At 35.8% G+C, this 14570-nt stretch overlaps 1 protein-coding gene across 1 annotated transcript in view; it reads left to right on the forward strand.

The window, feature by feature from the left end:
* Positions 1-14570, forward strand: part of UGGT2 (UDP-glucose glycoprotein glucosyltransferase 2) — a 172103-nt gene that overhangs the window by 74371 nt on the left and 83162 nt on the right. Inside the window, exon 16 of the mRNA XM_061170577.1 lies at positions 8241-8372. Within this exon, the coding sequence (XP_061026560.1) occupies positions 8241-8372 (132 nt within the window). The remainder of the gene's footprint in view (positions 1-8240; positions 8373-14570) is intronic.

Raw genomic sequence — 14570 nt, forward strand, 5'->3', positions numbered from 1 at the left:
CTAAATACATAAAAGAAATACTAACAGACATAAAGGGAGGAATTGACAGGAACACGATAATAGTAGAAGACTATAACACCCCATTGATCAGTGGACAGATATTCCAGACAGAAAATCAGTAAGGCAACAGAGATCCTAAATGACACAATAGAACAGTTAAATTTAATTGATATTTTCTGTACATTACACCCCCAAAAACTAGAATATACATTCTTTTCAAGTGCACATGGAACATTCTCTAGGATAGAGCACACACTAGGACACAAAACAGGTCTCAAAAAATTTTAAGAGGATAGAAATTATTTCAAAGATCTTTTCTGACCACAACAGCATGAAACTAGAAATCAGCCACAGAAAGAGAAATGAGAAAAAAAGATTGCATGGCAACTAAACAACATGCTACTAAAAAAACCAGTGGGTCAATGATGAAATCAAAGAAGAAATTTTAAAAATACCTTGAGAAAAATGACAGTGAAAATACAGTCATACAAAATCTGTGGGATGCAGCAAAAGCAGTCCTAATAAGGAAGTTCATAGCGATACAGGCCTTCCTCAAAAACAAGAAAAATCTCAAATGAACAACCTAACTTCCACCTAAAAGAATTAGAAAAAGAAGAACAAACAAAACCTAAAGTCAGCAGAAGGAAGGGAATAATAAAGATCAGAGAGAAATAAAATAGAGATTTTAAAAACAATGGAAAGAATAAAACCAAGAGCTGTTTTTTTGAAAAGGCAAACAAAATTGACAAACCTCTGGCCAGGCTAGCCAAGAAGAAAAGAGAGAGGACCCAAATAACATAAGAAATGAAAGAGGGGAAATAACAACCGATACCCCAGAAATATAAAAAAACCATAGGAGAATACTATGAACAATTATATGCCATCAAATTCGACAACCTGGAGGAAACAGACAAGTTTCTAGAAACATACAGCCCACCAAAATTGAATCAGACTGATCACTGGAAGTGAAATAGAATCTGTAATAAAACTCCCTGCAAACAAAAGTCCAGGACCAGATGGCTTCACTGGGGAATTCTACTAAACATACAAAGAAGAACTTCTCAAACTCATCCAAAAGTAAGAAGAGGGAACACTCCCAAAGTTATTCTATGAAGCCACCATCATCTTGATATCAAAACCAGACAAAGACACTATCAAAAAAGAAAATTAAAGGGCAATATCTTTGATGAGTATAGATACAAAAATTTTCAACCAAGTATTAGCAAACCGAGTCAAATAACACTTAAAAAAGATCATACACTACAATCAAGTTGGATTCATCCCAGGGTCACAAGGATGGTTCAACATATGCAAATCAATCAATGTGATACACCACATCAACAAAAGAAAAGACGAAAATCACATGATGATCTCAATAGATACAGGAAAAGCATTTGATAAAATTCAACAGCCATTCATGATAAAAACTCTTATCAAAGTGAGTACAGAGGGAACATATCTCAACATAATAAAAGCTATTTATGACAGATCTACAGCCAACATAATACTTAATGGTGAAAAGTTGAAAGCCTTCGCACTAAAATCTGGAACAAAACAAGGACGTCCACTTACACCACTTCTATTCAACGTAGTATTGGAAGGCCTAGCCACAGCAATCAGACAAGACAAAGAAATAAAAGGTATTCAGATTGGTGGGGAAGAGGTAACATTGTCACTGTATGCAGATGACATGATACTGTATATAGAAAACCCTAAAAAATCCACACAAAAACTATTAGAACTGATAAACAAATTCAGCGAGGTATCAGGATACAAGATGAACATACAGAAATCTGTTGCATTTCTTTACGTTAACAATGAAATACCAGAAAAGGAAAGTAAAAAAACAATCCCTTTTGAAATAACATTAAAAAATTAAAATACTTAGGAATAAACCTGACCAAGGAGGTGAAAGACTTACACTCTGAGAACTATAAAGCATTGATAAAGGGAATAGAAGATTATTTAAAGAAATGGAAAGATATCCCATGCTCTTGTATTGAAAAAATTAATACTGTTTTTTCAATGTTCTTTTTATTTATTTATTTATTTATTTTTTATTTTTGGCTGCTTTGGGTCTTTGTTGCTGCACGCAGGCTTTCTCTAGTTGCGGCGAGCAGGGGCTACTCTTCATTGTGGTGCACAGGCTTCTCACTGCAGTGGCTTCTCGTTGCGGAGCACACGCTCTAGGCACACAGGCTTCACTAGTTGTGGCACACAGGCTCCATAGTTGTGGCTCGCGGGCTCTAGAGCACAGCCTCAGTAGTTGTGGTGCATGGGCTTAGTTGCTCCGCAGCATGTGGGATCTTCCCAGACCAGGGCTCGAACCTGTGTCCCCTGCATTGGCAGGCAGATTCTTAACCATTGTGCCACCAGGGAAGTCCCTGAAAAAATTAATATTGTTAAAATGGCCATACCACCCAAAGCAATCTACAGATTTAATGCAATGCCTATCAAATTATCCATGACATTTTTCACAGAACTAGAACAAATAATCCTAAAATTTATATGGAACCACAAAAGGCACAGAATTGCCAAAGCAATTCTGAGGAAACAGAACAAAGCTGGAGGCATAATCCTCCCATATTTCAGACAATACTACAAAGCTACAGTAGTCAAAACAGCATGGTATTGGTACCAAAAACAGACATATGGACCAATGGAACAAATTAGGGAGCCCAGAAATAAACCCACACACCTATCAGTCAACTGGTCTTCCACAAAGGAGGCAAGAATATACAATGAAGAAAAGACAGACCCTTCAGCAAGTGGTATTGGGAAAACTGGACAACTGCATGTAAATCAATGAAGTTAGTACACACCCTTACACCATACACAAAAGTGAACTCAAAATGGCTTAAAGACTTAAATATAAGACAGAATACCATAAAACTCCTAGAAGAGAACATAGGCAAAACATTCTCTGACATAGATCATAGTAAGGTTTTCCTAAGTCAATCTCCCAAACATTAGAAATAAAAGCAAAAATACACTTCAATATATAAGTCAAATGCTAAGTCATGAAAGGGGAAATCCACAGTAATGCAATAATAGTGGGGGACTTTAACACACCTTTTACGCCAATGGACAGAACATCCACACAGAAAATCAGTAAGGAAACACAAGTCTTAAATGACACATTAGACCAGATAGACTTAATTGATATTTATAGGACTTTCCATCCAAAAGCAGCAGAGCACACTTTCTTCTCAGGTGCACAGGGAACATTCTCCAGGATAGATCACATCTTGGGCCACAAATCAAGCCTCGGTAATTAAGAAAATTGAAATCATATCAAACATCGTTTCCAACCACAGTGCTATGAGATTAGAAATCAATTACAGGAAAAAAAAAAACTGTAAAAAACACAAACACATGGAGATTAGTCTCCGGAATTTACAAACAGCTCATGCGGCTCAGTATCAAAAAAACAACCCAATCAGAAAATGGGCAGAAGATCTAAATAGACATTTCTCCAAATAAGATATACAGATGTGCCAATAGGCACATGAAAAGATGCTCAACATCACTAATCAGAAATACAAATCAAAACTACAATGAGGTATCATCTCACACCATTCTGAATGGCCATCATTAAAAAGTCTATAAACAATAAATGCTGGAGAGGATGCAGAGAAAAGGGAACCCTCTTGCACCGTTGGTGGGAATGTAAATTGATATAGCCACTGTGGAGAACAGTATAGAGGTTCCTTAAAAAACTAAAAATAGAGTTACCATATGATCCAGCAATCTCACTCCTGGGCATATATCTGGAGAAAACGCTAATTCGAAAAAATACATGCACCCCAATGTTCGTAGCAGCACTGTTTACAATGGCCAAGACATGGAAGCAACCTAAGTGGCCATCAACAGATGAATGGATAAAGAAGATGTGGTGTGTATACACACACACACACACACACACACACACACACACACAATGGAATACTACTCAGCTATAAAAAATAATGAAATAATGCCATTTGCAGCAACAAATGGCAGGTCCAGCAAGGGTGGACCTGGATATTATCATATGAAGTGAAGAAAGTCAGACATAGACAAATATATATCACTTATATGTGGAATCTAAAAAGTGATACAAATGTACTTATTTATAAAACAGAAACAGATTCACAGATATAGGAAACAAATTTACAGTTACCAAAGAGGAAGAGGGGTAGGGATAAATTAGGAGTTTGTGATTAACAGATACAAACTACTTACTACATATAAAATACATAAACAGCAAGGTCTTCCTGTATAGCACAGGGAACTATATTCAATATCTTGTAATAACCTATAATGAAAAAGAATATCTATATGAATCTATATGGAAAAGAATATCTATAGTACTGAATCACTATACCATATGCAAGAAACTAACACAATGTTGTAAGTCAACTATACTTCAGTTTTAAAAAAAAGAAATTCGTATACTGCATTGGCAGAAAGAAAACCAAATAACCCAATTTTAAAATGAGCAAAGGACCTGAATATGCGTTTTTCCCAAGAAGACATACAGATGGCCAACCGGTATGTGATAAAGTGCTCAATTTGATTAATCATCAGGGAAATGCAAATCAGCCACAATGAGATATCACCTCGCACTTGTTAGGGTGCTGTTACCAAAAAGACAAGAGAGAACAAATGTTGGCAAGGTTTTGGAGAAAAAGGAACTCTGTACACTTGGTGGGAATGTAAACTGATATAGCCACTATGGAAAACAGTCGGGAGGTTCCTCAAGAACTTAAAAATAGGACTACAGTATGAACCAGCAATCCCACTTCTGGAAGTATATCCAAAAGAAACAAAATCAGCATCTTGAAGAGATGTCTGTACCCCCACGTTCACTGTAGCACTGTTCACAATGGCCAAGGTTCTGAAACAACCTAAGTGTCCATTGATGGATGAATGGATAAACAAAATGTGGTGTGTATATATGCACAATAGAGTATTATTCAGCTTTATAAAAGAAGGAAATTGTGCTATTTCCTATAACATGGATGAACCTGCAGAGCATTATGCTGAGTGAAATATATCAGAGAAAAATAAATACTGTATAGTATTACCTATGTGTGGAATCTAAAAAAAACTGAACTCATAGAAAAGTGGTTGCCGGGGGGTAGAGGAAATGAAGATATGTTGGTCAGAGGGTACAAACTTCCAGTTATAAGAGGAATAAGTTCTGGGGATCTAATGTACAATATGGTGACTGTGGCTGATACTACTGTATTGCATAATTGAAATTTACAAGAAGAGTAGAATTTAAGTGTTTTATCACCAAAAAAGAAGAAAAAGATAAATATGTGAGGTGATTGATGTGTTTATTAACTCAGTGGTCGGGATCCTTTCACAATATATACGTACATCAGATCAACATGTTGTACACTTTAAATATATTACAATTTTGTCAGTTATACCTCAAAGTTGAAAAAAAATAAAATAGAAAAATATATAAAATTTATATGGCAGAGTACTGACCCAAAATTGCTGAGAATCTCTTGAGGAAGAGTAAAGTGATGAGACTGGCCATACCAGATAATAAGATGTATAAAGTTATATTAAGACAGTGTAGTATTGGTTCAGAGGAAAGTTTTGTAGACCAAAGGAACATATGGGTCCTCCAAAACTGAAGAATACAGAAGTGGTGTTACAGTAGGTGGGAATGGACTTTAAACAACTGGTAGCTGGACAATTGATTGTAATCCAGTGCAAACAGATAAGATATCACACCTTATGTAAAACATAATTTCAGTTAGCTTAAAAGCTTAATGTGAAAAACAAAGCATTAAAATATTAAGAAGAAATTAACCCCAAGGAAGTTAAGGATTCCTCAGTGAGACTTTAAATGTTATGAGTCTGAAGGAAAATATTGATAAATTTAGCTATGTTACAAATGGAAACCAGTGTTCATCAAAAGATGTCATAAAGAAGTGAGGGGAAATAAGTTCCAAGCAAGAGAAATATTTGCAGTACATATCGTCAATAAAAGATTTATATTCCATGATATAAAGATTTCCTACAAATGGAAAAATACAAAGAACCCAATAGAAGAAACACATAAGAGATTTTTAAAAATACAAGGGGATACATTAATGGTAAATTGAAATTTATTGAAATTAATAAAGTAAATAAGTATTTATTACAGGTAATGGTGAACAAGATAATTGTCTCAGAAATCAGAAAAATGCAAATAAAGCTTACCCTGAGCTATATCTTATATCCTGTAATTTGGCAGTAATTAAGAAAGCTGGTAATATCATATGTTAATGAAAATGGAGAACAGTGGGAACTCCTTTACACTGTTACACCGCCTCTAAGGGTATGAATTGGTACAACCACTTTGAAACCAATTGGAGTGCTTCAGAGTTTGGAGTTAAATTTGCATAATCCCTACACACACACACACACACACACACACACACACACACACACACACACACACACACACACACACACACACACGCTTTGAGAGAAACCTGTAGGAGACTGTTATTAGCAGAATCATCCACAATAGCAACAAACTGGAAACTACATACGTATGGTATACTGATATATATATATACACATATATAGGTATATATTTATATCAGTACAGATGGATAAAATTTAATCATTTCACATAATGGAGCATGATATGCCAAGAGCATGGCTATATTAGAAGCCTAATGAAAGTATAGAAGGCCAGTGTATTACCATGTACTGTTTAAAGCTCAAAAGCAAACAAAACTAAATATCATAATGCATGGATATACATTCAGATAAAACTCCAGAACTTGAAAGATAAGGGAATGGTAAACACAAACAAAATGATGCTTGCTTCTGGGGATCAGAGGGAGATGGGACTGGGAGGAAAGTTTTGCTTTACCAGCGTTGTAATTCACAGAGATGTTCATTTTTTAGTGTTATGTGGTTTGTTCATGGAGATTGCTCATTTTGTTATTTATATTTCATAACGTATATGTTACATAGTTTCTTTTTTGCTTACCAAGTTACATAACAGTTTTTAAAATTAAAATAATGTATAAGAAGTTTGAATTGTTATATATCTAAAGTAGCTTATGCAAGACATTCTGGCTACCTTAGCTACCTTAGGAGTACCTAATATTTTAAAATTACGAATTAGTAAAATGACTGATCTCAAAGACTTTTCATATATAACTTTTGCTTTATTCAAAACTTCATTTTCTAATCCCTGTTTATGTTTTACAGAAGGCTGAACTTTCTCCCTTTTTTTTCAGTTACTAAGATCATAGTATGTCCTGCTTTGATATAAGGAGAAAACTTGCCCATAAATGGAGATGCTCATAAAACTAAACTCTGAGATCTACTTATAGATCTGTGTCACCTTTTAAAGGGATAGGTTACAAAGTTTATAGTGATAAAAGGAAATCAAAGAATGCTGATTCCTTACTATGAGGAATAATATGAGAATTCTGTCAGCCATAATATGAGGATTGTCTCTGGCAATAATAATTTAAGTGAATTGGGACTAAAAATAATATTCTTAATTGATATATCAGAATGCTACCTAATGGTGTTTGTACTTAAGTAGTTGTTCCCTCTGCTTGGTAGGCTCTTTCCCCATAACATAAACATATTTATGTTTCGGTGAGTCATCTGCTCAGAGATAACCTTCTCTCTTGAGGCAGAGCTGTCATTTTCCCCATGTGGAACAGTGCCTGGGTCATAGCAGAGGATCTGTAATGAAGGGAGAAATGAAAAAAAAAAACAAAACCCTAAATAATGGAGTAACAGCTTACGTTATGCCAGTATGATTAGAATATTGGAGACTGGGGGAAGAATGGAGGTACAGAGAAAAATCTAGTTAAGATATTTACTAAAGAGCAATTGGAAATGAAAATAAAGCATTTCTGAAATAAGTCATTTAAAATATTTTATACATATCTTTTAAAGTTAACCATTATTTTATTAAGAATCATAGCATCTGGTTTGATCAAAATAGAATATAATATACAAATATGATATGGTATTTTGAAAGCCAAAGAATATTCACAAAACCATTTTTAGTATAGGATAATAGATTGTATTCTTAAAATGGTTTATTTATCTGTGTATGTGTGGGGATCATGTGTGTATATATATGTATGTATATAGTATGCTTAGAACTTACAAAATATAAAATATGTTCTTTATTTTATAAATATGCATGCTAAGGGAAAGAAATAAAACTAATTACTGTAAGGTGAAAATTAATTATAATATCTTTATTTTCACAGATGTACCAAAAAGTAGAGAATCACAATATACTCACTGTGGACAATGTGAAGGGTGTTCTCCAAAATGAATTTCCTCATGCTAATATTTGGGATATTTTGGGAATTTATTCTAAATATGATGGTGAAAGAAAGGTAAGCTGGAATGCAAATTTTTAAAAATGTGATCAAGAAACTTTTATTATAATCTCATGAATAAATGATCTCAGTATAATTAACTCATGATTTAGATTTTAGACCCTCAGAAAAAAAGGGAAATTTATACCTTTGAATGACACAAGTTGTATACAGTATTTAAGTTGCCACTATTGGCTTTTTTAAAAGTACCAAAACAGATACTTCTCAGAATTTACAGTGCAGAAAATTACAAAAACAACCTTAAAACAATTAAAAAGTGGCAATAAGTACATACCTATCAATAATTACTTTAAATGTAAATGGACTAAGTGCTCCAATCAAAAGAGTGACTGAATGGCTCTACAAACAAGACTCTAACTTTTATGTGGAAATAAATGAATTCATTTATTCATATGTATTCTAGGTAAAGGCAACAGCAACATATGATGTGATACAAATGAATTTTTAAGTTGAGATAATTTTATATAGCCAAAACATACTATTTATATCAGTTGCCATGAAAATATCTGAGTAACACCATGTTATCCTCAGATATTGGTGTTCACAACCCAATATTACTGTTTCCTATTAACTACCTTTTTATACATAATATATTTGGGTGTAAATTTCATTTCCAACTGTATTATAAGTACTTCAAGGAAAGGAATCTTCTTATTCTTTTGTAGTCCTCAAGTTTGCACGTCTTAATTTTTAGATATTATTTGTTGAGTCTTACAGTAATTGAAGGTTGAGCTCTCTTCCACCTCCTGACCTTTACTTGGTCTCCTCCAGTCCCAGTGGTAGTACTTAAAATATTTCAAACCTGTTGTGGCTTCAAGAGCAAACAATCAGAAAGAATCAAAGCAGATCCTCGAACTGGAATGGAGTCTTGGAAGCCCTCATGCTGAGGCTGATACTGACTTGCTTATAGCTGAATCATGTTGACATGGATGGTCTGGGAAAGCGGTCAAGGTAGTTCTCATGTGGGGAATCGCCATCCCAAGACAGCAGTTACTTACCAACTGGTGCAAAAGTATTTCAGTACAGTAAGAATTGGAAAGTCCTGTGCAGTTGCAAACCAGCTGATTATCAGATCTGTTTTTAACACATTTTGGTTAAATGAATATTTAGTGTGAGTGTGACTTTTTAAGTGTTCCTTGTTAGTAAGTCAAGTACTATGGTTGTTTCTTAACAACTTTTTTTTTTTTTTTGTAGCTTTAAGTGTTACTCCATTTTTACTCATTCACGTAGTTTTCTACCTATTGCAAATATATCGAGATAGTCAAGAGATTGGTCAGATAACCTATCTAGAATTTTCCTTACACAAACAAACATAGCCATTAACAAGCCAGCACTTTGCCCCACACACACCAGCCCCAAGAATGCCCTTCTGCAGCCACTCTGCATTTTGTCTAAACTGAACTGGTTGTCCTCTGCACCTGAAGCACAGCTGTCATTTCTGGATCTGCCTTTGCTGCTTTCCTTCATTGGATCTCTGCTTTTTCTCTGGCTTCATGAACACTGTGCCCTTCCTCTTTTTGATTTATTTTGCTTTTACTTCTTTCTCAAGCAAGTATGCATGAAAAAAATTCTTTGATCTCTTTTATATAAAAGTTTTTTACTTTATATTTGCATTTTATTGATTGTTGGACTGGGTAATCATTTTTCGTATGGATTTTGAAGGCTTTCTTTTACTCTCTCCTAGCTCCTAATAAGCTACTGAAATGAATGATACCAATCTGATTTTGACTCCTTTGTCTTTCTTTGATCTATTTATTTATATTTCCTGTTTGAAAGTTTTTAGGATCTTTTTATCCCTGTTGCTTGGAAATTTCATGATATGTCTTTGTCTTGATCCTGTTTCATTTAACACTTTGGGTGTTTGGTGGGTCCCTTCTAATGGAGATATGTGTCCATCAATTCTGGGAATTTCTTTGTGTTATTTTTTAATGCTTTCCTTCCCTGTATTTTCTCTGTTCTTTCTGAATCATCTGGATTGAGCAATTTACTTTTTCTTCTTCTTTTATTCCTTTTTGAAGTGTCCAGTTTTTCTTTCATGAGCACAGTTTTTTAATCTAAGAATGTTAGCTTTTTGATGTGTTGTTCTGTGCCCTGCGCTATCTCTGCCTTCTATAGCTTCCCTTTTTTATCCAATTTGATTTCTTTTTTTGTGTTTGAAACATTTGTCAAATGTATTATGATGTCTGGTTGTCTTTCACATGTAAGTATGAAACCATAAAAAGCTGCTTACAAATAAACGGGTCTTTTCGGTTGGTGGGCCTCACTTGGGGAGTGAGTCAGTTTTTTTAGTTAGATGACCAACAAATAAATGTCTTTTCAAATGCTGGCATTCTGTTGCAGCGTTTGGTTTCTTCACATGAGAATTCTTTATTTTCCTCTTAGAAGGAGTATATGTGGCAAATGAAAGGGTGCAGATGTGGGAAACGAGGGGATAGGTTATGTCTAGAAATAGGATGTGGTAATAGGCTGGGTTGAAAGAATGTGAACTTTCCTTCAATCTGTCTGGTTTTCATCCCCTTTCTCGGCCTTCCACTATACCTGGAATCCCCAAATCTAGAGCCTTTGTGATTCAATTTCAACAGAGAGTAAAGGGAAGCAGAATAGTTTAGCTTTTCAGGATTGAGAGAGGGGCCTTGGTATACAACTTCTCTGCATACAGACTCTCAGCAAGTTTCCACATTTCATGCTCTGCTCCTTATCTTCTCCTTCTAAGATAGTCTAGGTTTTTAGCCCTCAGGGGTTCTGAAAATGTTGATGTTCCTTTCTGTCTGCACGGGAGTGACTTCCCTTTCTACTTTGGTCATCTACTCTTTATCTTTTCTCCCGTTTTTCTTTGTGGGCTCATATCTTGTTATTGTTGTTATCATCATCGTTGTCATCATGATTTTTATTATTATACTCTCATTTTAGTTGTCGACTTAAAAAAATGCACATGAGAGTCACGAGTTAAGTTTTATTTGGCGCAAAATGAGGACTATAGCCCGGGAGACGGCATTTCAGATAGCTCTGAGAAACTGCTCCGAAGAGATAGGGGGGAAGGTCAGTATACATGTGATTTTGGTGACAGGGAAGTACATGCAATTTAGCACATGTTTTTTGCAGAAGGTTTCTGCTAGTCTAGTGAAGGTTACTGCTAGTCACGAGGAGCAGACGTCACCATGAAGGATTTTAGTGCTTTTCTAGATAAGAGGAGATATAAGAATTGGGCTCATAAAATTGGCTCCTGAAAATATCTATCTGAAGACCTGTTCTGCCAGTTTTTCTCAGAGCACAGAGCGCCTCGTCTCTGCTCTCCACCTGAACTCCTTTCAGGGGGTGTTGAAGGTCAACAGCTGCAGCAGCACGTGATTTAATCCTTGTAGAGGTAGGTGGCAAGTGCCAATTTGTAGTTGGCATAGTGAAACTTGCAGAATGGAGATGAGCACGTGTGATAAGTCTACCATATTTATCAGAAATCCACTTTTACTCTTTATCAAGTTAAGCTGCAAAATGAATACTTTTATGGTGTTGCCAATTTTAAGATACCTGTAGTCATATTCTCCTGAAATTATGAAAAACATTAAGGATTTTTGTGAAGATTAAGGATTCAGTACACTCCTCAGAAATATTGAATTCCATTTTTTGTGTGTGAGTTCAGTCTTCTGTTTGCTCCTTTTTTACTCCTCTCTCCCTGTAAGACTGTCTTGTAATGATGATATCTTCATTTCTTAATGTCTGCATTTTTCTCAAGTCTACTTAATCTCCAGTTTAAATTGGACTCTGTGTTACTTACAATCCTTTAGTTGTGCCTGGTTTTATTCCTTACCTATTCCTCCCAAGAGTTATTCTAAACATTCATCAGTCCTATAAGCCCCTTTTCACCTTTCTCTTCATGCCTCAAAAATCATTCTGATTACTACATCACAAAGAAAATAAATGTTTTAGGCCTTTATTCCCTAAACTCATGTTCCTGTAGTTTTCTCTCTATATCCAAACTTTATTCTTTCTTTCAACAAACATTTATTGAGTACTTACAATATTCTGTACACAAGAGGTAAAAGAATAGAGTACAAGGAAGATCTTTTGAAAATTAAAAATAAAATAAAAATTTAATAGGACGGAGATAAAAAAAGACACATGAAAAGTAAGAAGGTAAACAGTCTTCAATTCACAAGATTCAGAAAGAACAGAGAAAACAAAGGAAAGCATTAGAGAAATACCACAAAGAAATTCCCCAAATTGATGGACATGAGTCTTTATTAGAAGGGGCCCACCCAATACGCAATACATAGAATGAAAGAGGAGCTTTGGGGGGCGGGGTGGAGGTGGATAAGAATATTTCCTTGAAGCAGTGACATTAAAGCCGAGTCCAGAAGTAGGAGGACAGTTGGACAAAAGAAGACAAAGAAGTGGTAGGTAGTCAGCATTCCAGAGAAAAATGTTAGGATGTCCTGAATGTGAAGGAACGAAGAGAGTTGGTGTTACTACTGAGTAGATGTAGGAAGTATGTGTTGTTTGTGTTGTAGAGGGAAGTCCCTAAGATGAGGCTGGAGGTGTAAGCGAGGGGCCTGATTACACAGAGTGTGGTGAGCTGTAGTTAATTAACAAGCTTGTGAACTCAAAACAGTAGAATACCTTTGCAACAGTGAAAAACCTGAGAAGATATTAAGCAGTGAAGTGACAGTGACATGCATTTTCTCCAAAGAGCATTCTCCGTCGTTGAGAATAGATTGTCGGAGGGTAAAAGTGTACGTAGCAAGACGGATTAGGAAGCATGTAGGTGAGAGATGAGAGATGGGCTAATAGGTTTTTGGAAGAGTAGAGGCAGAGAAAAATGGACACAATTGAGGTATTTGGGAAATACAATCCAGGACCTGCTGCTGGATTGGAAAGGGGAGAGAGGAGAAGAGAAATTGTCAAGGATGGCTCCCAGGGTTCAACTAACTCACTGGGATGGTGGTAATGCCATTGCCAAGATGGAAAGAGGTGGAAGAGAAACCCAAGTGGGAAATAAGAACAGAAGTTCAGTTTTTCACATATTGAATTTGAGGTGCCTGTGAGAATTCCATAGGAGATGTGAAGTAAGTGTGATTGGATATTTGTGTCTACAGCTCAGAATAGAGATGTAGGCTCAAAGTACAAAATTCAGTGTTATGGCTTATTTGTGGTAATTAAAGCTTTTGTAATAGACAGGTTGCCTAACTGAAAAATCACAGGGGAAAACAGAAGAAAGCCTGTATTTCTAGCAGCAATATCCTTCTTAAGGTCCAAAACCATGTATTCAGCTGCCTGGGGGATTGCCCATAAGCGTCTTAAATGAATTTAAAACCATGCCCATCGTCTTTCTTGTTACCCCAAACCTTTTTTTCTTTTTTTGTGCCTTATCCTAGAGGGTAGCATCATCATTCTCCCAGGGCACTCAGGCTACTAGAAGCCTGATAGTTGTCCAACTTCTTTTCCCTCATACCCTCCCAAACACTAGATCATCAAGTTCTGTCAGTTTTGTCAACTAAATATTTCAGAAACTGCCTCATTCTCTCCTTGCTTCTCACCACTGATTTTTGTCTGGCTCTTGCTTTTTCTTTCCTGTATTTTTGCAGTAGCCCCTGACCCACCGCCCCCAGCGCATGCTCTCCCACCCTCTTCCTTCTCTTTGTCGCCACTATATTCTTTTTTTTTAAAGAGCAAATCTGATCGTATTTCTTGTCATGAGCCCTCTTCCTAGGTAGAATTGACCATGCCCTCCCTAGTACCCTTGGATATCTATTCACACTTATTTTTAATGTATCCATCTCTCCCCCTGTTAAACTATGTTTTCTTAGGACAGAGTTTGCGTATCATTCTTATGCATTCATTGCCTAATACACAGTAAATGTCCAATAAATGCAGAGATAATATAGTTCAGTGGTTAAGAGTTCAGACTCTTGGTCAAACAGATGTAAGTACAAAGTCTGTTTCCAAAGTGTAGTCATTATGTGGCATTGGAAGTGACTCTCTGTTTTATCATCTGTAAATAGTAGTCTGGATATAATAGTAGTCCTTAGCTTCATAGGGTAATTGTGAATATGTTGGCTATAATGACAGTTTTTTTTTTTTAATTTTATTTATTTATTTATTTATTTATGGCTGTGTTGGGTCTTCGTTTCTGTGCGAGGGCTTTCTCTCGTTGCGGCAAGTGGGGGCCACTCTTCATCGCGGTGCGCGGGCCTCTCACTA

This window comes from Eubalaena glacialis, chromosome 16 (genome assembly GCF_028564815.1).
Source record: "Eubalaena glacialis isolate mEubGla1 chromosome 16, mEubGla1.1.hap2.+ XY, whole genome shotgun sequence".
Classification (NCBI taxonomy): Eukaryota; Metazoa; Chordata; class Mammalia; order Artiodactyla; family Balaenidae; genus Eubalaena; species Eubalaena glacialis.